A 23,495-nucleotide genomic window follows, 5' to 3' on the forward strand; every position below is an offset into this window, starting at 1 on the left:
TCAAACAATTGCAAACACAAGTTCATCCAAAAAAAAAAACTTTGTTAAAGATAGGCGTGCAACAATTAGTGGCACCTCTATGAATTCATATGAGAAAATATATTTGAAGCATATTCCCATTCATATTTAAAAACATTTTTTAGTACACCTGGGTGACTAGGAACAGGAAATTGTTCAACCATGACTTCTGGTTTCACATGGGTATAAATATGAGGTAACACATAGGCAAAATTTCCTTAGTCATTCAGAACAATGGGTAAGACCAAGGAATATAGCTGTGATGTGTGGCAAAAGGTTGTTGAGCTTCACAAAATGGGAAGTGGCTATAAGAATATAGTAAAAGCATTGAAAATGCCCATTTTCACCATCAGGGCAATAGTTAAGAAGTTCCAATCAACTGGAAATGCTATGAATCAACCTGGAAGAGCACGTGTGTCTATATTGTCTCAACATACTGTGAAGGGGATGGTTTGAGTGGCCAAAAAATCTCCAAGAATCATAGCTAGAGAACTGCAGTAGTTAAGGAATGATCTCAGGTCCCTTGCCATGTATTCTCCAACCTCATCAGGCATTATAGGAGAAGACTCATAGCTGTTAACTCTGCAAAGGGAGGTAGCACAAAGTATTGACTAAAGGAGTGCCAATAATTGTTGCACACCTGTATTTAACAAAGATATTTTTTGGATAAACCTGTGTTTTATTTGCAATTGTCTGATATCCATGAGACCAGAGTAGTTTTGTGAATCTTTTTTTAACAAAAGAGCAAAAGGTTAAACAATAAAGACAATTTTTCACAGCCTTCTTTGCTCATATTTACCAAGGTTGCCAATATTTGTGGAGGCCACTGTATAATACTGATTTATTAGTAATTTCACTTAATTGTTTAAAGCTTTCTGGTACAAAAAACATATCTTATAAATGCTAGAAGTATGTAGATTGTAGAGAGATCACTATGTTAATCTGTACAGACTTTCCCATAACTTTCTCCTCAATTACTGTGCTATATGGAAAAATCCTGGGGAAATGGGAAAATCCCTTTGGGTTTCATAAACCCTGTAACTCTGGAACCGCATTCCACTCCAAGCTGTGTCTGTGCCTGCCTGCCTCTGCTCCTGTCTACACATACCCATGTTAACGATTAAAAAAAAAATCCCTATATTTGGCTTCCCCATACCAGACCACTTGGGTGGAGTAATGCTTTCACACAAACACACACACATATACAAACATATGCAAACTATGCATATAAGAGAGCAGGAAAGAGAGAAAGAGGGAAAATAAGAGTGTGTGTGTGTGTGTGAGAAAGAGAGAGAGAGAGAGAGAGAGAGAGAGAGAGAGAGAGACAGACAGACAGAGAGAGAGAGAGAGAGAAAGGCAGAAGCAGGGAGAGGGAGAGAGACAAAGTGGGAGGGGAAAGAAGGAAATTTGTTAGAAGGATATTCCAGAGCATTCAACCATTTGTGTCTCTGTACTCCTGCTGCACAGAGCCTTGAAAGCACAGAGTGAGAGCTGACAAGTGTGGTATTTCTCAGGAAAACAGCAGAAAGTGTTCAATCAAGAGGAGGCAACCCAAGGTAATCTCCAGAGCACATACAAGGACACATAAAACACAGAAAAGCCTATCTCTTTCAGTACTCCATTCTTTTACCTGTGGTTTGAAACTGTTGTCATGGAAGTACTAGCCAGCCTGCAGCCAGACACTGAGCAACACAAGACCCTCACTGAGGTCTCAGATGATGAGCTCAACCTTCCTCCCTCTGATGATGAGGAAGAAGCAACCACAGAGGCCAAATCAAAGGAAGTTGTGGAGAAAGAGGAGGCAGAGGAGGAAGACAAAGGCAATGGGCAGATGAATGGGGTGATGATTTTGGCTTTGCTGGATAAGATCATTGGCAGAGTGGACCAGATTCAGCAGACGCAGGCTGGTCTGGAAGCCCGGCAGCAAGAGATGGAGCGCTCAGTCACTGGGATTGAGGGGGAGCTCACCAAGTTGACCAAGAGTCACACGACCACAGCCAACTCGGTGAACAAGATGCTTGAGAAAGTGCGTAAAGTGAGCGTGAATGTAAAGACAGTGCGCAGTAACCTGGAGAAGCAGGGCAGCCAGATAAAGCGGCTAGAGAGCAATGAGAATGAGCTTCTCAAGAGGAGGAACTTTAAAGTCATGATTTACCAGGTGAGAATTGTGAAATAGTGTTTGGGATTATGTGTATATAAACATATTATCTTTTGGTGTGATTCCTTTGGTGAGTGTTGAAAAGAGCAAAGTATAACTAAGCAAAATACTGTTATTAAGTTAAATTAAATCAATTTACAGGTTCTATTTGGGGTAGAAGAAAATATGAGAAATATATAGTGAATGTGGAACTCTTGGACATGAACTTTGTCATTGTCATGTGAGAAATATTCTGATCCTCCTGACCATTCCTTCTACCACACCCATTTCAGACAAACCCCCAAATGCACACTTTCATGGAAGCATTATGACTCATTTGATCTGATGCACTTTGTTTAGAGACTCAATCATGCATATTTATGACATAGCAACAGTAATGTTTCTTACTAGAAAGCAAAGAAAATGTGTCCCAGAAGTGTGTTTTGAGTCAAGATTTCTTATGAAGTACCAAGGGTAATATGAAAAATATGGAGGGGTAAAGTGGCTTACAACAGTTAAATTTGTGGTAGAAAACTGGGAGAGGAGAGCAGCAAAGAAAAAGAAAAGTAGTGACAAAGTGAAGGAAGGCAAAAGCAAAGGTAGCGTAATGGAGAAATAGACAAAAAGAGTTTGCGTTTAAGTGACAGCTGGCTTGGTTTGCCCAGGTTATATGTCTTTAGCTAGAATCTGAATGCTGAAATGTGTAACAACTTACAGCTTTGCACAGTGACACAAGAATATTCAGAGTTTCCACATACTGACTCATACAGTGAGGGGAGGGGAATACTGTAGCAACGTCGTAGAATTAGAACAGCAGTAAACTCTAATTTCGACATAGTTTTGCCTGATAGCCATGTTTGCCAGAAATCACTTTTAATAATGAAACTGGTTATCTATACCTAATTTAAGTATTTGAATATAAGCAGATGTTTTCAGTTAATTAGTTAGTTTTATAAGGAGAAATACTTTTTGAAGAAAATAATAGCTGAATTAGAGAGCACTGGGGAGGTTTTTTTTGTAACTAGCCTTTTCTGATTGTTCACTCTGATAAAGTTTGTTATGGAGCTAGAGTGCTTAATCTTCCCTTTTAACTCAAAGATAATTTATCAGGTAACTGAGTTCTTCCTGAAATAATGGCACACTCATTCATCCACTGAATCTCTACTACTCTTATTTAAGCATAGCTAGAAATGTTATCATAATACTTTTCCAACACATGACACTTGTACACAAAGTAAATCTAAAAGCATGGAGAATGTGATTTAAGCCATAAATAATGATTAAATATACAAAAATATATAGAAACAAAATTATATGAAAACAAGTCACAGTGTCAAACTAAACTAACTGTTTTCAGTAGGAACAAGAGACAAGTATGAACTGAACAGTATGTCTGTGTGTGTGTGTGAGAGAGAGAGAGAGAGAGAGAGAGAGGGGGGGAGATGGTATTAGGGCTTGGTCATTTCATGAAGCACATATTTACCAGGCTGATCCATCCCTAAAGGCATCCTCCCTCCTTTACTCCTCTCTCTTCTGGTCTCCTACCCCACCTACATCTTGCTCTCACTGACAAGAATAATCCCCCCACACCAACCATTCTTTATCTTTAACGTAATCTTTATCAGATTGCTTCTCCTTTCAAACACCAATTACCAATTGGCAATATTTCTTCTGCAAATATAAATGCACTGCAGTTTTTGTCCATATAATTTATCATACACCTACTGCTATGGGAGATGTGGTCATTCTCAGATTTGACTAAGTTCAGTCTTTTCTTTCATCATGAGCCTGTTTTGTCTTAAATCTCAGCATAATGTTTACATCTGTCCAGGATAATCTCCTGTTATGTCTTGTGATTAATGAGAAGCATATAGTATAAAAACAAATGAAGAAGCTGACGTCTTGGCTCCCATAAGCACATGCAGATATGCATACATGCACACACACGCACACACATGCACACTTATAGGAAGGAATAGACACAGGGCCTGTAGTAGCTATAAATATATTTCACTGGATACTTGTATGATTGCTATGGGGAGAGGACTGAGGGTCCTGCTTTCCTTTGTGGTTTATTTTCTGTCTTTGATCCAGGGCTAGCAGCCAATCCTGATAGCCCATAAAGCAGCAGCACTCAGTGAAAACCTTGCTGCTCTGTTTGGACTTGGTTTATGGGACCATACATGGCTTTTACTTGGCACCTCTCACTGCTCGGTCTTTTTTTTCCCCCAACCATTTTGCATGTACACCTCCTTCCATTCCCTGCTTTTCTGATTTACAGATGGCTCAAGAGTCTCTAGCCTGCTATTTCTAGAGTGGACTTTTAGCAGATAGCAGATACAGTTAGCAGATCTACACTCTTCCTTAGTTTGTCCATCTTTGTTTCTTTATACATGTCTTTGAACATTTGTCATAGAAACCTGTCTAAAGTTCAGGTTTCTCATTGCTAACACCAAATAGATATGGGGTGTTTTTTCACTCTGCCAACTTTAATGTGCATATTTCATGCAAAGGTAGTTCCCCCTTCCAAACAGCTAGGGGACATAACAATGCCAGATCTTTCAACAAAGTCACAAAGTGACTTATTTGCAGTAAATAACACTTTCTTAAGGCCATCACTCCTACAGCGTATGGAACTATCCATCTAGCAGCTTGTGACCACCTGTTTTTCAAAGCTGGAAATACCCTCCGATAATCTATTCTGCTTCAGTGAGTGTTTTTATAGTGATACAGTGTTTTTGTTTTCCCTGGTTAGCATCCCTAGCCTTTGCTATCACATAATGCACTGTTTGCTTCTTAGCTCTATAGTTAACTTTAACTTACTGTGTGTTGCTGCTCAGTAGCACCCTCATTCCTCTGTATTATCTGCTCAGATTTTTTCACCTTCCTTGCTGTTTACTGACCAGCAGGCCTGTGGCCTGAGTAGGTTTCCATCACTGTACACTGCACTGTTCACTGCTACCATGTTAGCCAGATTGCTAACACACACACACACACACACACACACACACAAACATTCCACATAGTTATAAATCTCTCTGTAGACACCACCCTCTCTCCTCTCTTATTGTTATTGGAAAGTATAACTCAGCAGCACCATGGCAACAGTGACCGTGGCTGGAAGCAGAGTCCTAAATTACAGGGGAGGATCGGAAGATGCCACAGTATCTGTTTAATGCTTTAAATTTTCGTATGTGTGTTCGGATTTAAACTCGTGTGGGCAAGTTTTTTTCTTTCTTTCCTTTTTTTTAATTAAACATGAACAATACACTACAACCACTGAAACACTGAAAAAACAGATACAGAAATATCAGCTGTGTAAGCATGGTATGTGAATTCTGGTTCTGACCATACTTCAACCTCAGCTACATCACTCCAGTTCATAATTGTTCTCATTTAGAGATGTGTGCAAAAAAAATTTTTTTGTGCACCACTCACGCAGATTCACTATATTACCAAAAGTATGTGCACACCTGTGTATAGAACATCCCATTTCAAAACCATGGTCATTATTCCCTGTTTTCTGATGTAACGGTTTCCATGCTTCTGAAACTGCTTTCCACTAGATTTTGGATCATAGCTGTGGGGATGTGTGCACAAAAGGTTAGGCACTGATGTCTGGCAAGAAGGCCTGGAGTATAGTCGGTGTTCCAATTCATCCCAAAGGTGACCTGGCCACAATATTGCTAACAAATTTAGTTATAGACCCTGCTTGTCCCACAGGATCCCAGTCCTGATGCTCACCTCTAGTCTAGAACTTTTCTGACAAGCATTTATTTATTTATTTTTTTATTTCTTTTTTTTTTAAAGTACAGCTATTTATATTTATCTATATTTGTATTTGTATCTGTTTGGAACACAATAGTTGTTCATTCTGAATAATGTATTCATATTTGGTTATATCCCAAGGTCATATGGTTATCGTTTAAGAACTGACAGTAACTAAGAGTCATCTCTTTCCCACACAATGTAAATGTCTGTTCCCTTTCAAAGGGAACTCAACATTGCATGAGTTTCATGCTGTGGGAAGCACCCTCACGTATGACCGGTATCTGAAGTCTGTGTAAAATTACGCCCATTTATAGGCCTGTCATGTTCAGGTGATGTGGCATTGTGTGACCTGTAAGCAATGCGTGGGGGGTCCGTGGGGGTGTGGCTGTCGCGTGACCTTCTTGAGGGCGTGTCCTTCCATGCCATCATCTACCGGTGTGTGTGTTTTCACCGCCCGGTGGCCTCGTCTGCGCTCACACCTTCGGAGGGAGAGAGAGACGAGAGAGAGTGAGAGAGGTTAGTGGTCGGCGTGGATCAATATTACCGGGGTGCTCCGCGTTGCGCGTCTGTAGGCCGCTGGAGAGCACGCACAGATTCTGTCTCATCACCGCCGGTCTTTCTCCTCTTGTATGGCCAGAAGCGCGCCGTTTTATCCTCCTCCTGTGTCGCCTGAGTGGTGGATTTTTCCCGCCTGACTCCCCAATCACCGGCCGGCGTAGCGTCAGCAGCCCCGCCCCGCCGTGACGGTCCTTCCGGCTGCTGGTGTGTTTGGCACGAGGCTGTCCGCTTCGTGCCGGTGCAGCAGTTGGGGAAGGAGCGCCTTTCTTCTCATTCGCGCCGGCTGTTGGTCCGTCGTGACAGTACCCCCCCCTTAGCTCCGAGCCTACTGCCACTCGGTGGTGGGCCCAGAGTGCGTCTCGTCGTGAGAGCCCATCTGCGTTGCCATGCTGGGCCCCCGCCCGGTGCTTAACCTGGAACGAGAAGTCTTGTAAGGCGAGAAACCAGCGTGTTACCCGGGCGTTCGTGTCCTTGGCTTTGGCCATCCACTGCAGGGGGGCGTGGTCAGTTACGAGGACGAAGTGCCGGCCAGCCAGGTAGTACCGCAGCTCCTCGATGGCCCACTTTATCGCCAGGGCCTCTCGCTCGACGGCTGCGTACTTCTTCTCCGCAGGGGATAACTTCCGGCTGGTAGAGGACCGGGTGTTCTTCCCCGTCGAAGGTTTGCGAGAGGACGGCGCCAAGCCCGGTCTCGGACGCATCAGTGTGCACTGTGAATGGGAGGTCGAAGTCCGGATTACGCAGTACCGGCGCGCTGGTGAGGGCCCCTTTCAGGGCCTGAAAGGCCCTCTCTGCATCGGCTGACCACCTGACCCGATCTGGCTGACCCTTCTTCGTGAGATCTGAGAGGGGGGAAGCTACAGCAGAGAAGTTAGGCACGAATCTCCGGTAGTACCCCGCCAACCCCAAAAAGGCCCGTACCTGTTTCTTTGACGTGGGACGAGGGTAATCCTTTACGGCCTCGATTTTCTTCGCCTGTGGCTTCAGCATTCCCCGGCCAATGCGGTACCCCAGGTACTGGGCTTCAGTCAGCCCTAGGTGGCACTTCTTGGGGTTGGCCGTCAGGCCGGCCTCCCGGAGCGCCCTCAGGACCTCCCTAAGATGGAACAGGTGGTCGGCCCATGTGGAGGAGTGGATGACTACGTTGTCCAGGTAGGCAGCGGCAAACGTGCGGTGGGGCCACAGGAGGATGTCCATCAACCGCTGGAACGTGGCGGGGGCCCTGTGTAGCCCAAAAGGGAGAACCCGGTACTGCCAGTGGCCGGTGGCCGTGCTGAAGGCCGTCTTGGGTCTGGCCTCCGGCGCTAGCGCAACTTGCCAGTAGCCCTTGGTCAGGTCCAAGGTGGATATGAACCGGGCCCTCCCTAGCCTTTCGATGAGGTCGTCCACTCTGGGGAGGGGGTAGCTGTCGAACTCGGACACCTGGTTCAATCTCTGGAAGTCGTTGCACAGCCACATGCTTCCGTCCGGCTTTGGCACGATGACGATGGGGCTGGACCAGGGGCTGCTGGACTCCTCTATGATGTGGTCCCGTAGCATCCGACTAATTTCCTCCTCAATGGCTTTGCGTCGGGTCTCTGGGACACGGTAGGGCCGTTGTCTCACCACTATGCCAGGGGGAGTTTTGATCTCGTGCTGGACCAGCTGGGTCATCCCCGGGGAGGCCGAGAACACATCTGAGAACTGGTCGGTCAGCTCGGTGATCTCCTGTCTCTGGGCAGGGGTGAGGTCCTCCCCTAGCCCGACCAAGGCACGCTGGCCAGGGTCCAAGTCCCGGGTTGCGTACGCCGATACTACTGGGGCCGGTTCTATCCACTTCTTCAAGAGGTTCACATGGTAGAGCTTCCCATCCGCACGCTTACCGGGCTGTTGCAGGCGGTAGTTGACCGGGCCCCGGCGCTCGAGGACTGTATATGGGCCTTGCCACTGGGCCAGGAACTTACAGGCGCTGTTGGGCACTAACAGGAGGACCCAGTCCCCTGGCCGGAATTCTCGGGGCTGTGCTGGGCGGTTGTACACTTTCCTTTGCTCCTCCTGCGCAGCGAGCATGTGCTCCCGGACTATGGGAGCTACCCGGTCGATCCTCGCTTGCATCTCCTGCACATATTCGACGACCGAGCGGAAGGGGGACGGTTGCTCCTCCCAAGCTTCGCGTGCCACGTCCAACAGTCCCCGCGGGCGCCGGCCGAACAGGAGCTCAAAGGGGGTGAAGCCTGTGGACGCCTGGGGGCACTCTCGGACGGCGAAAAGCACGTAGGGGAGGAGGAGGTCCCAGTTCCTCCCCTCCTCGTCCACCACCCAGCGCAGCATCCGCTTGAGAGTTTGGTTAAACCTCTCAACTAGCCCGTCGGTTTGGGGGTGGTAGACCGACGTCTTGAGGTGCTTCACCTGCAACAATCGACACAGGTTGGCCATTAGTTTAGATACAAAAGGCGTACCTTGGTCGGTCAAGACGTCCTTTGGAATCCCCACCCGACTGAACAGGAGTACCAGCTCCCTGGCGATGTTCTGGGAGGTGGCCTTGCGCAGCGGCACCGCCTCGGGGTACCGAGTGGCGTAGTCCACGATAACGAGGATGTACTCGTGGCCCCGGGCAGACTTGGGTAGGGGGCCCACGAGGTCCATGCCCACTTGCTCGAAGGGGACGCTGATGATAGGTAGAGGGATAAGGGGAGCCGGGGGGGGCTGCCGTGGAGCCGTGTGCTGGCACTGCGGGCATTGCTGGCAGAAGGTCCGGACATCCGCGTCCATCCCGGGCCACACAAAACAATCTCTCAGCTTCTCCAGGGTGTTTCGGGGCCCCAGGTGGCCGCCGAGTGGATGTGTATGAGCCAGGTGCATGACGGTGGGTGTCCTGGGTTTGGGCACCACCAGTAGGTCCACCTGCTCCCCGCGGCGGCAGGCCCGTTGGTAGAGGAGCCCATTCCGGACGAGGAAGTACGAAGCGGGGAGTCTCAGGTCGGGGCTCTGGTCAACCCCCTCTATCAGCCGCACCTGGGCCCAGCAGTGCTTCAGACGGTCGTCCTCCTTCTGCTCCCGTCCGAACTTCCCCTCCCGGTTCACCTGGGAAAAGACAGACCACAGAGGGTTAGTGGGTTGGGGGGTCTTACCTTCTGTGGAGGTCTCTGAGCGGTCCTGGGCCAGGAAGGCCTGCCGGGCCCTGGTCCTCTCCGGCTCCGTAGGCATGGGCTCGTCTGGGGGGTTCCAGGAACGGGCGATCTTTGGCGAGCCCTCCAGGCGCAGGGACGAGACTGGCGGTTGGGCCGGGGGCCAGGGGCACCGCAGGGCTGGTCGAGGGGCGGCTGCTCAGCTTGGCCGAGCTCCAGGGTGGCCATGGCTCGTTCGAGGGCTGTCATGAGCTCCCGGGGCGTGGTCGGGGCTTGTGCCTCCACTGCCTGGCGCTCTGCCCGGGGTAACGCCCTCAGGAAGCGGTCGACCACCACTTTTTCTGTCACCTCCGCGGCGGTGTGCTGATCCGGCCGGAGCCATCTCTTGGTGATCCGGAGGAGAGTGTTCAGCTGGCCGCGTGGTCGGGCCCCCGGCCGATACGTCCAGCGATGGAAGTCTGTCACCGCCTGGTAGGGGGTTCGCCCACACCATGCCAGGACCCCCTCCTTCATGGTGGCGTAATCGGCAGCCTCTTCTGGCTCGAGGGCGTAGTAGGCCGTCCGCGCCTCTCCCGTGAGCAGGGGGCCGAGGGCATGAGGCCAGTCATCACGATCCCACCCTTCCCGGCGGGCAATACCCTCGAAGATCTCAAAGTACGCCTCAAGATCTTCATCGGGGCCGAGGGGGGGGAGCAGGTGGCGGATCTTGCGGCCCGGGTTGGGGAGGGGCATGGTGGCTGCGGGGGTCTCTGTCCTCAGGCCAAGCAGCGCCTGGGTGGCGACCTGAAGGCTCTCGGCGAGCTGCTGGGTCACGGCTTGCTGCTGGAGGCTGGCCTCCAGCAGGTGCTTCAGTGTGGGATCCATGGTTGTGTCCTCTTTTTTTTTTTTTTTTTTTTTTCTCTCTCTCTCTCAGGGTCCCTTTTTTTTTTTGTTTTGTTTTTTTTTTTTTTTTTTTTTTTTTTTTTTTGCAGGCGAGTCTGGGCTCCTATGCCTGCATCCTCCACCAGTGTAGGGAGTTAGCTTAGGGGGAGGGCAGAGCACAGACCCACAAGAGACGGAATGCAGGGGTTAAGGGTGGTTTATTTTAACTCAGTGTGTGTGTGAGTGCGTGGGGGGTCCGTGGGGGTGTGGCTGTCGCGTGACCTTCTTGAGGGCGTGTCCTTCCGTGCCGTCATCTACCGGTGTGTGTGTTTTCACCCCCCGGTGGCCTCGTCCGCGCTCACACCTTCGGAGGGAGAGAGAGACGAGAGAGAGTGAGAGAGGGAGAGAGGTTAGTGGTCGGCGTGGATCAATATTACCGGGGTGCTCCGCGTTGCGCGTCTGTAGGCCGCTGGAGAGCACGCACAGATTCTGTCTCATCACCGCCGGTCTTTCTCCTCTTGTATGGCCGGAAGCGCGCCGTTTTATCCTCCTCCTCTGTCGCCTGAGTGGTGGATTTTTTCCCGCCTGACTCCCCAATCACCGGCCGGCGTAGCGTCAGCAGCCCCGCCCCGCCGTGACGGTCCTTCCGGCTGCTGGTGTGTTTGGCACGAGGCTGTCCGCTTCGTGCCGGTGCGGCAGTTGGGGAAGGAGCGCCTTTCTTCTCATGCGCGCCGGCTGTTGGTCCGTCGCGACAGTACCCCCCCCTTAGCTCCGAGCCTACTGCCACTCGGTATATATATATATATATACACTATATATATATGTGTGTGTGTGTGTGTGTGTGTGTATATGTATGTATATATATATATACATATGTAGAAACATCCTCTCATATTCAACTGCTTTTATTTCCAGCAAATTTCTTAACCTGTGTAAATATTTGTATTAACATAAAAACATTCAACAACTGAGACATAAACTGAACAAGTTTCACAGACATTTGACAAAAGAAATGGAATACTGAGTCCCTGAACAAAGGGGGGGATGGGGGGTCAATATCAAAAGTAACAGTCAGTATCTGGTGTGACCACCAGCTGCTTTAAGTACTACAGTGCATCTCATCCTGATGGACTACACCATATTTGTCAGTTCTTGCTGTGAGATGTTACTCTTCCACTCTTCCACCAAGGCATTTGCAAGTTTTCGATCACGTTATGATCACATTACAGACATTTCAGTTTATTGCTCTGGCCACATCTGGAGTCCTCATGCCTCCCTGCAACAGGCCTATGGCATGTTCACGCAGGTGAGCATGCACTTTCTTCTGCTGTTTTTCAGAGTCAGTAGAAAGGTATCTTTAATATCCTAAGTTATTGCAACTGTGACCTTAATTGCCTACTGCCTGTAAACTGATAGTGTCTTAAGGACTGTTCCACAGGTGCATGTGCAATAGTTATTCATGGTTCATTGAACAAGCATAAAAAATTGGGATTTTTTACCCTAGGAACGTCAGTGAGACCCAGTAAACTGCGCAATGGCTACAGTCCTGGAGCTATTACAGTACAAGACGTTGTGTAGCTTTGTCATACTGGGGCATGCCTGTGAATCGCGTCTTCATTTCAGATAATAGAGGCTAATTACATGGATTACAGGCACTGTTTTATAGTCACGAGATGCGCGAAATGCCACGTCACCTGACCATGGCAGGCCTATAAATAGGCATGATGTTACACAGACTTCAGATACTGGTCATGCGCGAGGGTGCTTCCCACAGTGTGAAGCTCATGCAATGAGCTTCTCAGGGAACAGGGTTACATGCGTAACCCAGACGTTTTTCAATGAACTATTTTCTTAAAGCAGATGTTTTTCTTTTACAGTGTTTGTATGAGATTACTATTTTCTTAAAGCAGTTATTTTTCTTTTACACACACACACACACACACACTGACAGAGAAGGGGAATCCTCCCTTGCAATGGCACCGTGGATGGTTGCAGTTAAACAGATGTGAAAGAACTCTTCATATGTGCCTAAAGAGAGGGCCCTCTGTTAGCCAGTGGAAACCTTCCAGTATCCACACACACACCCCAACTAAAGTAGTTTTAAGTATTTTTCCTCATTAATTAACAATAAAAGCCATACAAAAACATATACCAAAATGATAAAATCCAATGTTTGCGCTGTAGCACCAGCACTAGCAGTGGGTTTTACCCTGCAAATACTCAGGGTAAAAGAAAGGGAGGAATGCAGTATATAAAAGAATGTTTTTGCTGACTGGCAGGCTCGAAGCCAGCTGATCTAAACTCATTGACATATAAACACACACACACACACACACACACACACACACATACACACATGTACACACACAATGTATACAGTCATACCTGCTGTAACATAACCATAATCTCTTTTTCTGTCTGTGTTCTGCATTTCTGTCTGTGTTCTATTCAGTTCACTCAAGGCTCATGGAAATTAAGTTGTCTGTTGTTTATGTTTATACAAATTTTCTGAAACTATTTCACTCCTCCTAACTGCCACTGGACAAGCGTTAAGATATTTGGCAGGTTCTGATTGATGAAAACTCTGATGAACTGCCCTGAAAATGGGAAACAGTTAATGCTTGTCAGCAATTAATAAAAATAAATAAATAAATAAAAACAAGTAACAATACATTAGGAATCTTGCTTTATTGAAGACCCAATATACTGAAGTATACATGAGGTTTGACTTATTGAGCTTTATATATATATATATATGTATGTATGTATGACTTATACACATTGCAATAAGAAAATAAAAACAAGGATATAGACATTCCCTGAGCTTCACATACATGTTGACAGTTGTAAACAATGTGGCTGCCATAGACCAGTATCTTTCATTGATAGAGTTTGTTTGAGTTAAGCACCAGTAATCGACAAATGCTTTTATGGATTGTCATGAAATTTAAAAGTTGTTTTCAAAGCATTTTCAAAACATTTGTCTCCACAAGAATATTATCCACAATTGAAATCTTCCTTGCTTTAATGCTAACTCTGACGTGGTGAACCCCATATCAAACTGATTTGTTTTATGAAGTTTAATGGTTTTATATTCAGAGTCTCCTTTGCCTGAAAAACTATGTGCCTCACCACCCACCCCTTAGAGTTCTCAGGACCAAGTTTGTTTATTTTCCTGTCTGTGAAGTGGAACAAAGAAACATTAATGAGAGAGGTGGGACTTTGGTTTCTGAATAGAGGAGGTGATTTCCTGACTTCCTGTTAAAATTTTTCCATGTTCCTGTCCTTCTATTTCAGTTTTCTTGAAAGAATACTGTTAAGACCAGCTGTCGCTGATCCCATTACTGATATTAATTATTAATCCACAATGTAAAGCTTATAGAAATGGCAGCTTATATCAGTGCTGCTTAGACCTGACTACATCTTCCTAATCCTACTTTGGAGCACACTGTAATGTAATAATCAATTCAATATAAAACTATATGGTAATAATACAGCAAAAATTACAGTAGCATTTTTTATGTGTGCCTTAGGTTTCCATTTTCAATTGATTAACACATGAATCACAATAAAAGCACAATAATTTAAACTTAATAATGACAGTGTTTTGTGATCAATTTATCTCTTAGCAGGATATAACTAAATAAAAGCTTTGTGTTTGAATAGAACTAAATTAAACATGGCTAATTAAACATTAGTACTCTGGTAAAAAGAGGTAATTTGCAACGGTGTGCAGGATTGTCAGGTCTCAACAAAATTTACACTTTAATTTTACCTCATATATGTATTTTGTATTTCAAATTTCAACTCAGGCATAGTGATATAAGCTGCCAAGTAAAATATCAGATTTTTCTATTTTCATTTGAGCATACATGATATGAAAGGGGTCAGTATAAATAAATGGGTGTACTAAAGAAATGGTGGATACTTAGACATAGTATGTGCATGTCTCTAATAGACCTACTGAGCACAAAGTAGCTACGTCATTCATGTATGTGTCTCTAGGTTCAGTCCAGGCTTTTTTGATGGAGTCTGGGGAATGAGTGCATCAATTTCCACCCATATAAAACCACCTCTGCTGAAGGATTCCACAAAAGCAGAAAAATTTAATCAAGCGTCAGTCTTTTTATGAGATGATATAGGACAATCAAGAAATACAATGCATGCATGTTTGTGTTATTTCAGATAATGTGTAGCAGAATGATTCAGTGCAACACACCAGTGGAAAAAACACTTGCTTCACATGGCAAAAGCTGTGTGCTGTGTACAGGAACTAGGGGTTTCCATGAATGGAATGCAAAGAATGAGAGTAGGGAGAAAGGCTGGGTGGGACAGACATGGGTAGGGAAGAAAAGAGAAATAAAAAAGACAACAGAAAAGACAGCTAATCTATAACTTAAACCCCATTCCAGCTGTGTGTGTGTGTGTGTGTGTGTGTGTGTGTGTGTGTGTGTGTGTGTGTTTCAGTTCAAAAACGTAGACACCATTTTTGCTTTCATACCCGTTTGATTTTACCCTTCATGTGTGTGCGTGTGTGTGTGTGTGTGTGTGTTTAAGACTGTTATAACATGCAAGGCAATCCTTGAACAATAGGACCATTAAGAAGAAAAAATAGAAACAAGACATTTACTGTTTTGGCAGGACTTGCTCAAGGACAGATCTGTTACATGCATTAAGAAAAGCCTCTGTCCTGAGGACAGGAACAGAGATGCAGGAAAGAGAATGAAGGCATACTTGAGATAGAGAGTGGGAACATTGAGATCTATAGTATGCATTACTACACTACTACAGGTTTTGAAGAAAAGAAAAAAAAACACCACAAGGGTCCCAATGTTTGTGCACAATTGCTTAAATGGCCTACTGCATAAATTCTCAAACTCAATCAGGGACCCCATTAACTGTAAACAAAAATCACAGACCCCTTCAGTACAATTTTATTTTTACAAACAAACTATTAAAGAATTAGGCACATTATTTAATTGTGTACATCTATATATTGGCTATTTATATGAACCCGGTTTTATTTCTACACCCATTGTCATGTCACAGCAAACCAGTGACTACATTTCCCATCCTGCACTGCAGCCTGCAAACATGGCCGCCATGGACTACACTTCCCACATGTTCACCTTCTCCAGAACTCTAATCACACACACCTGTTTCCAATCTCACACACACTCACACCACAATATATGAGACTGTTCAAATGCTATGACTTTGTGTAGTATTGAGTTTAACACTTTACCAAGTAGTTGTTCTTTGTTCTCATCTCATTTAGTTTCATGTTTATTGACCTTGTTTCATGTTTCCCTACTCTGATTCAAGCCTCGTCCTATTTATGTCTGTTTGCTGATCGCCTGACCCATTGCCTGTTTTGACCACGCTTCTGTATAATGATTTTAATTTGTCTGCCTGTCGCTCATAAATAAAGTCTTTTACTGCACTTGCATCCGTCCTCAACTCCATCAAGTACTGGATCGTGACACTCATAAACCCATTTTTATGTAAAATGTCATTAGATTCTAGTTGTTTTTAAAAAAATATTAATTATTTAAAAAATATTTATATGTATAATAACATTGATAATGTTCTGTTATTACAACCACTGTAATAAAATAAACAAAATATCACAGACCACTTGGCTATTGTCACGAATCGTGACGGAGCAGAGATAGGATGGATGCAAGTGCCGGATGAACAGTTGTTTATTAGAAAGAGAGACAGGCAGACAAATCCAAAACGTGATCCAAAACGTAATCCACAAACATGCAAGAGGTCAGGCGATTGGCAAACAGGCATACACGGGGCAAGGCAGGAATCTAGGTCGATAAACAAAACAAGAAACGAACTATGACGAGGGACTGGAAGCGGATAATCCAGCGCGAACTAACTCTAAACATGGACCGTGACTATGACTATGATCCAAACTAAACTAAACTAACTCTAAACATGGACCGTGACTATGAATACGCTACGAACTAAACTAACTCTAAAGTATTAATCTTCCGCGTTGTGTGCTGGGTGGCGCGCGGTATATATGCGGACATGATCAGCGTCTAAACCGCTAGCAGCTGAGAGCAATTCAGACCCACGTGAAATCCCAGCCAATGACAGAACAGGGAGGAGACATGACAGAAACATAAACAAAACACACGTGTCCAGATGTCACTACGGTCAACAACGGAAAAGCAGGTGCTCGCGCATTCGCGCTTAGAGCACGCTGCTTCAAGGGGGAATCGTGACAGCTATACTTCACATACTGCTGGTGGTCTCCTGAGAACCACTTTGAGAACCACGGGCCTAATTAACAACTTGGCTATATGTAATAATACATGTCACAGCTGAAAGTTAAAAAGCTTCAGGCTTTTCCAGACCCTATGTGGACATAAATGCAGTAAACATCTTGGAGTACAGTAAATACAGTACCAAAACAACCGGAACAGCAAGGCCAACTTATTTGTTTGTGCTATACACTAAAGACATTTGGGTTTGAGATCAAAAGATGGATATGAGATGAGAGTTTAGGATTTCAGCTTTTATTTCCTGGTGTTTATATGTAGATGTGCTAAACCACATAAAACGCAGAATGTTTTGCAACAGGCCACCAGATTTTTAGGTGAGCAAAAGTATAAGAACATATAAGACTTGAAGTAAATTAAAGTAAATAACACTTAATATTTGGTTGCATATCCCTTGCTTGCAATAACAGCATCAAGCCTGTAACTCAGTGACATCATCAAATTGTTGGTTTCTTCTTTTGTGACACGTTTCCAGGCTTTTACTGCAGCCTCTTTCAGTTGTTTGTTTCAGTGGGGTCCCTTCAGTTTCCTCTGCAGGAGATGAATTGCATGCTCAGTTTGGTTAAGGTCTGGTTATTGACTTTGCCAGTCTAAAATTTTTTCTACTTTTCCCCCCTGATAAAGTCCTTTGTTGAGTTGGCAGCATGTTTTGGATCATTGTCTGGCTGCATTATAAAGTTCCTCCCAGTTAATTTGGATGTATTTCTCTGTAAACTTGCAATTCATTAAACTTCTGAATACATTCTGCTGCTACCAACATGAGTTACATCAACAATAAAGGTTAGTGAGCCTGTTCCAGAAGCAGATATGCAAGCCCAAGCCATGACACTACCGCTACCATGCTTTACAGATGAGCTTGTATGTTTTGGATCGTGAGCAGATCCTTTCTTTCTCCACACTTTGGCCTTTCCATCACTTTGGTAGAGGTTAATCTTGGCTTAAGAACTTTTGTGGCTCATCTTTGTATTTCTTTATGAACTCCAATCTAGCTTTCCGATTCATACTCTATACTTCTGATTTCAAAGTCTTCTTCGAATTGTGGATTGTGATACCTTCACCCCTGCCCTGTGGAAGTTGCTGGTGATGACACTTACTGTTGGTTTTGGGTTTTTCTTTACAGCTCTCACAATGTTTCTGTCATCAGCTGCTGTTGTTTTCCTTGGCCGACCCATCTGGTGCCTGTTGCTCACTTCACCAGTGGTTTCTTTCTTTTTCAGGACATTCCAAATTGTTGTATTGGCTATGTCCAATGTTTGTGTACTGCCTCTGATTTTTTTCCCCTCTTTTCTCAGCTTCAAAATGGCTTGTTTTCTCCCATAGACAGCTGTCTGATCTTCATGTTGGCTTATCCTTTTTAACAACATATGCAGTCTACACAGGTGAAACTGAAGGCTAAAACCAAGAGTAGATGTTCAGAACTATTTATTGTTTAAACAATCTATCAAACAGGACACATCTGGATAACAAGAAACACCTGTAAGTCACATGTTATTTTTGCTCACCTAAAACTTGGGTGGTCTGATACAAAATGTGCTCTGTTCTATGGTATTTAACACATCTACATATAAATAACTTACCAGGAAATAAAAGCTGAAATTCTCATATTCATCTTTTGATCTCAAAATTAAATATTTTCAGTCTACAGCAAAAACAACTGACTTGGCATTGCTTTTCCAATAGTTTCAGAGGGAACTTTATTTTGAGAGTAGTTTTATGTGATAATGATGGCAATGTCAATTAAGAGTCAGTTAATATTGAAAAAAAAGGCATTTTGAAATCCATAACTTTATCTGTATGTATGTTTACAATATGTGTTTTTACACTATTATCTTTGAACTTTCTAATATTTTCTAGAATTTGTACTTGTCCACAATGCATATTTCCATGTTAAAAACAAATGAGTCTATTTATTTTTTTTTTGGTTTTTCTAAACAAGGTTAATGTGTAAGGAAGGAAAACTGTATACAGACTGTTTTGTATGTTTTGTTTTGTCTATAACACAAATCTCTCTTTGTGCTTCTATAGGATGAGGTGAAACTTCCTTCTAAGACTACAGTGGCCAAGTCCCTGAAAGTGACCCAGCCATTAGAGGGTGAGGGAGAGCTGGAGCTCAAAGCCACCATGGAGGAAGGTGAAGAGGCTGGAGAGAAGGCTCAGCTGGACTTGTCGTCTGATGAAGAAGAAGTAGAGATCGAGGAGACTATTGAAGAGACCCGTGCAGAACGCATCAAACGCAGCAGCCTTCAACGGGTCCAAAATATCAAAACAGTCTTTTCCAAGGAAAAGATGGAGAAAACTAAACAAAAGACGAAGGAGAACCTTGAGAAAACCAAGAAAAAGACCAAAGAGAACTTGGAGAAGACAAGAATGAAGACCAAAGAAAACTTGGAAAAAACCAAGCAAAAGACCAAAGAGAATTTGGAGAAGACTAGGCAGAAGACACGGGAGAACCTGGAAAAGACACGCCACAATATTGAGAAGAAAATGGGCAAGATCAGCACTCGAATGTCTGTCAACCCAGAGCATAAAGAGAAGCTGAAAAGCTCACAGAAGAAGATGGTGAAGTCTTTCACACCTGATCACACCATTTATGCTCGGTCTAAAACTGCCGTGTACAAGGTGCCACCATTCACCTTTCATGTGAAGAAAATCCGTGAAGGGGAGGTGGAAATCCAAGGCACAGAAATGGTATTAGTGGGTGGGGAAACAGAGGAGGTAGAAAATGGTGTAATGGAGGGAGGAGAGGAAGAAGAAATGGAGATGGAGGGAGAAGAGATGGGAGAGATGGAGGAGAGCGCTGAGATGTTGGAGACAGGAGAAGATTTGGAGCTGGTGCTTGCAGAGCAGGATCATGATCGAGACAGTGACTAGACAGTGTGTGTGTGCGTGTGTGCGTGTGTGTGTGCATGTGTGTGTGCGTGTGTGTGTGTGTGTGTGTGTAAGTGTACAAAGGGTGTTAGCTGGGAGACTGCTGTATACTGCAGGTTCAGGTATTAGAGGTTGATGCAAAATCATAAGTGTGGGTGTACGAGTATTTGTGTCTGTGTGTGTGTGTGTGTTTGTGTGTGTGTGAGAGAGAGCATCTGTGCGTCTGTGTCTGTGTGTGCATTGATGGCAGAAAAGCTGAGAGGTATCACCATGGTTTTTGAGGTTAAGGACAGGTTAAGGTCTCATTGCAAATGGATGTTGACAGTTTAAATGTTGGTCTATACTAGTTTAGGTAAGCTGATTTTTCAGCTAATTTGCAGCAGGTTTTGGGGGGACACCAAGATCATTAAGGTATACAATCTAAAAAAAATAAGGATCATGACATTTGTAAAAAAAAAAAAAAAAAAAAATTTAAATAAATAAATAAAAAAGTTTTTTTTTTTATTAAACTTTCATTGTTAATGTACTAACACACATACTTATCTACAACTAGTCTAGTCAGCAAACACAGTTTGACATAATCTAGTCAAATATAAACATGTTTCACTTATGCAAGAAAGTAAAACAACCAAAATATTTTTCTAATATTTTTGCAAATATTCATTCATATAAGAATTTTCTTTCATTTCTGGAGGCATGGTTACTGCATTCTGTTGTTACACAGAAATTTTGTTATGTTTTGTTAATCTACACCAATCTACATGTTACATTAATTATTTTAATCTCCAGCCTCATGTGGCTGCTTGGCACCTTTCTATTAGAGCAACCCATCACCACAGCACTATGACCCCCATAAACATTACAATATAAATGTTAATGTTTTGATGTATCTAAGTAAAGAATTTTTGTTGGTCTTTGTGCCTATTCCTATCTGGTGCTATAATAGAGACTGACATTTTACAAAGGTTGGCTGAGGACTAGAATAATTGAGGAAAAAATAGACATTCAACATCAGTGTTGAATTTATGTATAAAACCAGCATGCCTTCAGTGGGAAACTTTAATAGTATCTCAAAATAATGTAAACTGAAGAACAAAAATTTATCCGTGTCCTTTGTGCAGTTTCTACAGTATTTCTACTTCTTCTAATGTTAACATTATGTATAAATGAAGCACTTATGTATTTTGTCCATTTCTCATAAAATTAGTCTATTTTCTTACTGTGGTTCATCAACTTGATGTTTTCTCTGATGAGGTAAAAAGGAAAATTTGGGGACTATATATGGAAAAATTTAAGGAGAAAAAAGGAAGCAATTTGCTTATGAAAATGTAATGATATGAAAAGTAAAGCTGCCAAACATTTATACTTCAATAAAGTAGAAGTATTACCAAAATGTACTTAAGCACTGTATGCATGAGTATTGTAGTATTTCTATTGCATTTTATACCCCACTGCTGCCCATATACAGTAATAGAAAGTCTCTGTCCCACTCATGTGGACAGCATGCACTACTTATTTTAATGCCTATTTAGATAGGTATTAAGCCTTAGTATTAGCATTAGTATGAGTATTAGAGCACAAACAAAATGTGCATTGCATGGACTTCCCAGGACTGTGGTTATTACTGTGCATTATAGAGAACATGTGTCATTTTCCACTTTGAAAGCATCACCAAGCCATCTTTATCTTTTATTGCTCAGATTTCAGTTAATTAGGCACCATTCATCCTTCCTAGTTGCCAAATACAATATTTACTTTTTCACATTTAAGATGTGCACATTTTAGTTTGTTTTTATTCTAAATTTTGCTTTGCAACTAATCTGTATGTATCTCATAATGTCTCACTGTGTACTAATATGTTAATAAAAGCAGACTTATTCACATTCAGTATTGTTAAATTTTAGTGAAGGTGACATTTTATCCATGTCTTCTATTTGTTCATAGTCTAGATCAAACTGACCCCATCGCTTTGCATGAAGGTCAGAGGGATTCCACATCTTTAAATAAAGTTTTGACTAATGCAGCAGCAATGCATCAACCAGTCCCAGGTGTACAGATGATGGGGCCACATACACAGTTAGGGCTGACCCAGAAGGCCAACTCTGCAAAAACTCCAAAACATTGTTCTCAGTGCAAATTCAGAGCTTTATGCCCAATGTTTCACATTGTTTCAACCTGCCCACATACAACTGTCAAGTAGATGGAGCATGAATGCTCTTAAGAGTGTGTCAGACCCTTTGTGAATATGCCAGTACACTGGAGTCACTCTCAAGTCCCAAAATTTTAAGGTCTATTGTACCACAGTGACCTTACAGTACACTAACCATCAGTGACAGGCAGAACCATGGTGTTTAATCAGAATGGGGCAACAAAACTGGTTGCATAGTCTGTTGGTTACACAGCAGTGTCATCCATAACAGTGAGAGAGTTGTAGATTTGGCCAATAGTGTGCCACTGCCCAAAGCCAACGTCAGGTCAACTTTTTCTCTGCCAGAGGTATTCCAAATTAGCCAAACCACCGATTAGCCGAATTAGCGGAACTACCTGTGAATTGTGAATTTGCCAGGCACAGACATGAATAGCCCCAGTATGTAGGCAGCCCACATCAACATTACTTGTGATTTTGTGCTCCCATTTTGTCTGTACTAGATTCCTGAAAATGTAGCATTGCAACTCTTATTTCAAGTATGCTTACATGCTAATTTCGAACCTCAGGAGAAAACATTAGACCACACAAATAACACAAATGCATTAGACCAACACCTCAAGGAACATAAACAATCTCATGTCACTACTACTGACATATGTCTTTGTCAGATGCCTGAAAGACAGTGACCATTCAGCCAAAAGTGATATGATCTTAGGAGTATCATTCCCAGATTTTCTACTGCTGCTGCCAACATCCCAGCCAGACATAGAAATTCTGTGGCCACTTGAAATTTCCTGACTACATTCATAATTGAGATGGTTCTGTCTTCTATCAAGAAGGTTCACATTTCATGACAGAGTAATTCATGCCAATTACATGATTGGAAGCCCTTCACAGTAACTCATCACAGTAATGAGTCTCCTTATATGTAAATTTACACAAAGTCAGGATCTCTGATAGGATGCAAACTTATTTCTAAACTAAATGGATTTTCATGAATGCAATTCAATCCAATCAGCCAATCATGTGCGGCAGAAAAATGCATAAAATTATGCAGATACATTGCACCTCAGTTACTGTTCACATTAAAACTCATAATGTGATCTCAGTGACATTGACCATGGCGTGGTTGTTGGTGTAAGACAGGATGGTTTGAGTATTTCTGACACTACTGATCTTGCGGAATTTTCACACACAGCAATCTCTAGAGTTTACAAAGAATGGTGCGGAAAACAAAAAACACATCCAGTGAGCAGCAGTTCTGCAGGCAGAAATGAGAGCGGATCAAGGAGAGTGGCAAGACTGTTCCAGCTACGGTAATTCAAATAAAATCATGCTAAAATCATCTTTACAACTGTGGTGAGCAGAAAAGCACTTCAGAAAGCAGAACACAATGAACTTTGAAGTGGACAGGCTACAACAGCAGAAGACTACAACAGCTTCCAATCCTGCCAGCCAAGAACGGGAATCTGAGGTTATAGCTGGCACAAACTAGAGGTCTGCACAGGACTGTTTTGAATTAATTGTATTGCTTTTTTTTTTTTTAAACTCACGATTTTCACTACCGTCAATGATTGAAGACATTATGACTACGTTTACATGGACATCAGTAATCTAATTATTGACCTTACCCTGAGTAAGACAATATAGTGATTAAGGTGTTTACATGAGTCGCTTTTAGAATACTCCTTTCATGTACTCGTTTTACATATTATAGAACATACAAC

The 23,495-nt window shown here is 43.4% G+C and overlaps 1 protein-coding gene across 1 annotated transcript; it reads left to right on the plus strand.

Moving 5' to 3' along the window:
• The first annotated feature begins 1,410 nt into the window (after positions 1-1,410).
• Positions 1,411-21,504, plus strand: cavin1b (caveolae associated protein 1b). Its single transcript, XM_053611632.1, has 2 exons — positions 1,411-2,176; positions 18,777-21,504. Exons 1-2 carry the CDS (start codon positions 1,670-1,672, stop codon positions 19,620-19,622), a joined length of 1,353 nt encoding a protein of 450 aa, XP_053467607.1. The 5' UTR covers positions 1,411-1,669; the 3' UTR covers positions 19,623-21,504.
• Positions 21,505-23,495: the final 1,991 nt, after the last annotated feature.

This window comes from Ictalurus furcatus, chromosome 23, assembly GCF_023375685.1.
Source record: "Ictalurus furcatus strain D&B chromosome 23, Billie_1.0, whole genome shotgun sequence".
NCBI lineage: Eukaryota > Metazoa > Chordata > Actinopteri > Siluriformes > Ictaluridae > Ictalurus > Ictalurus furcatus.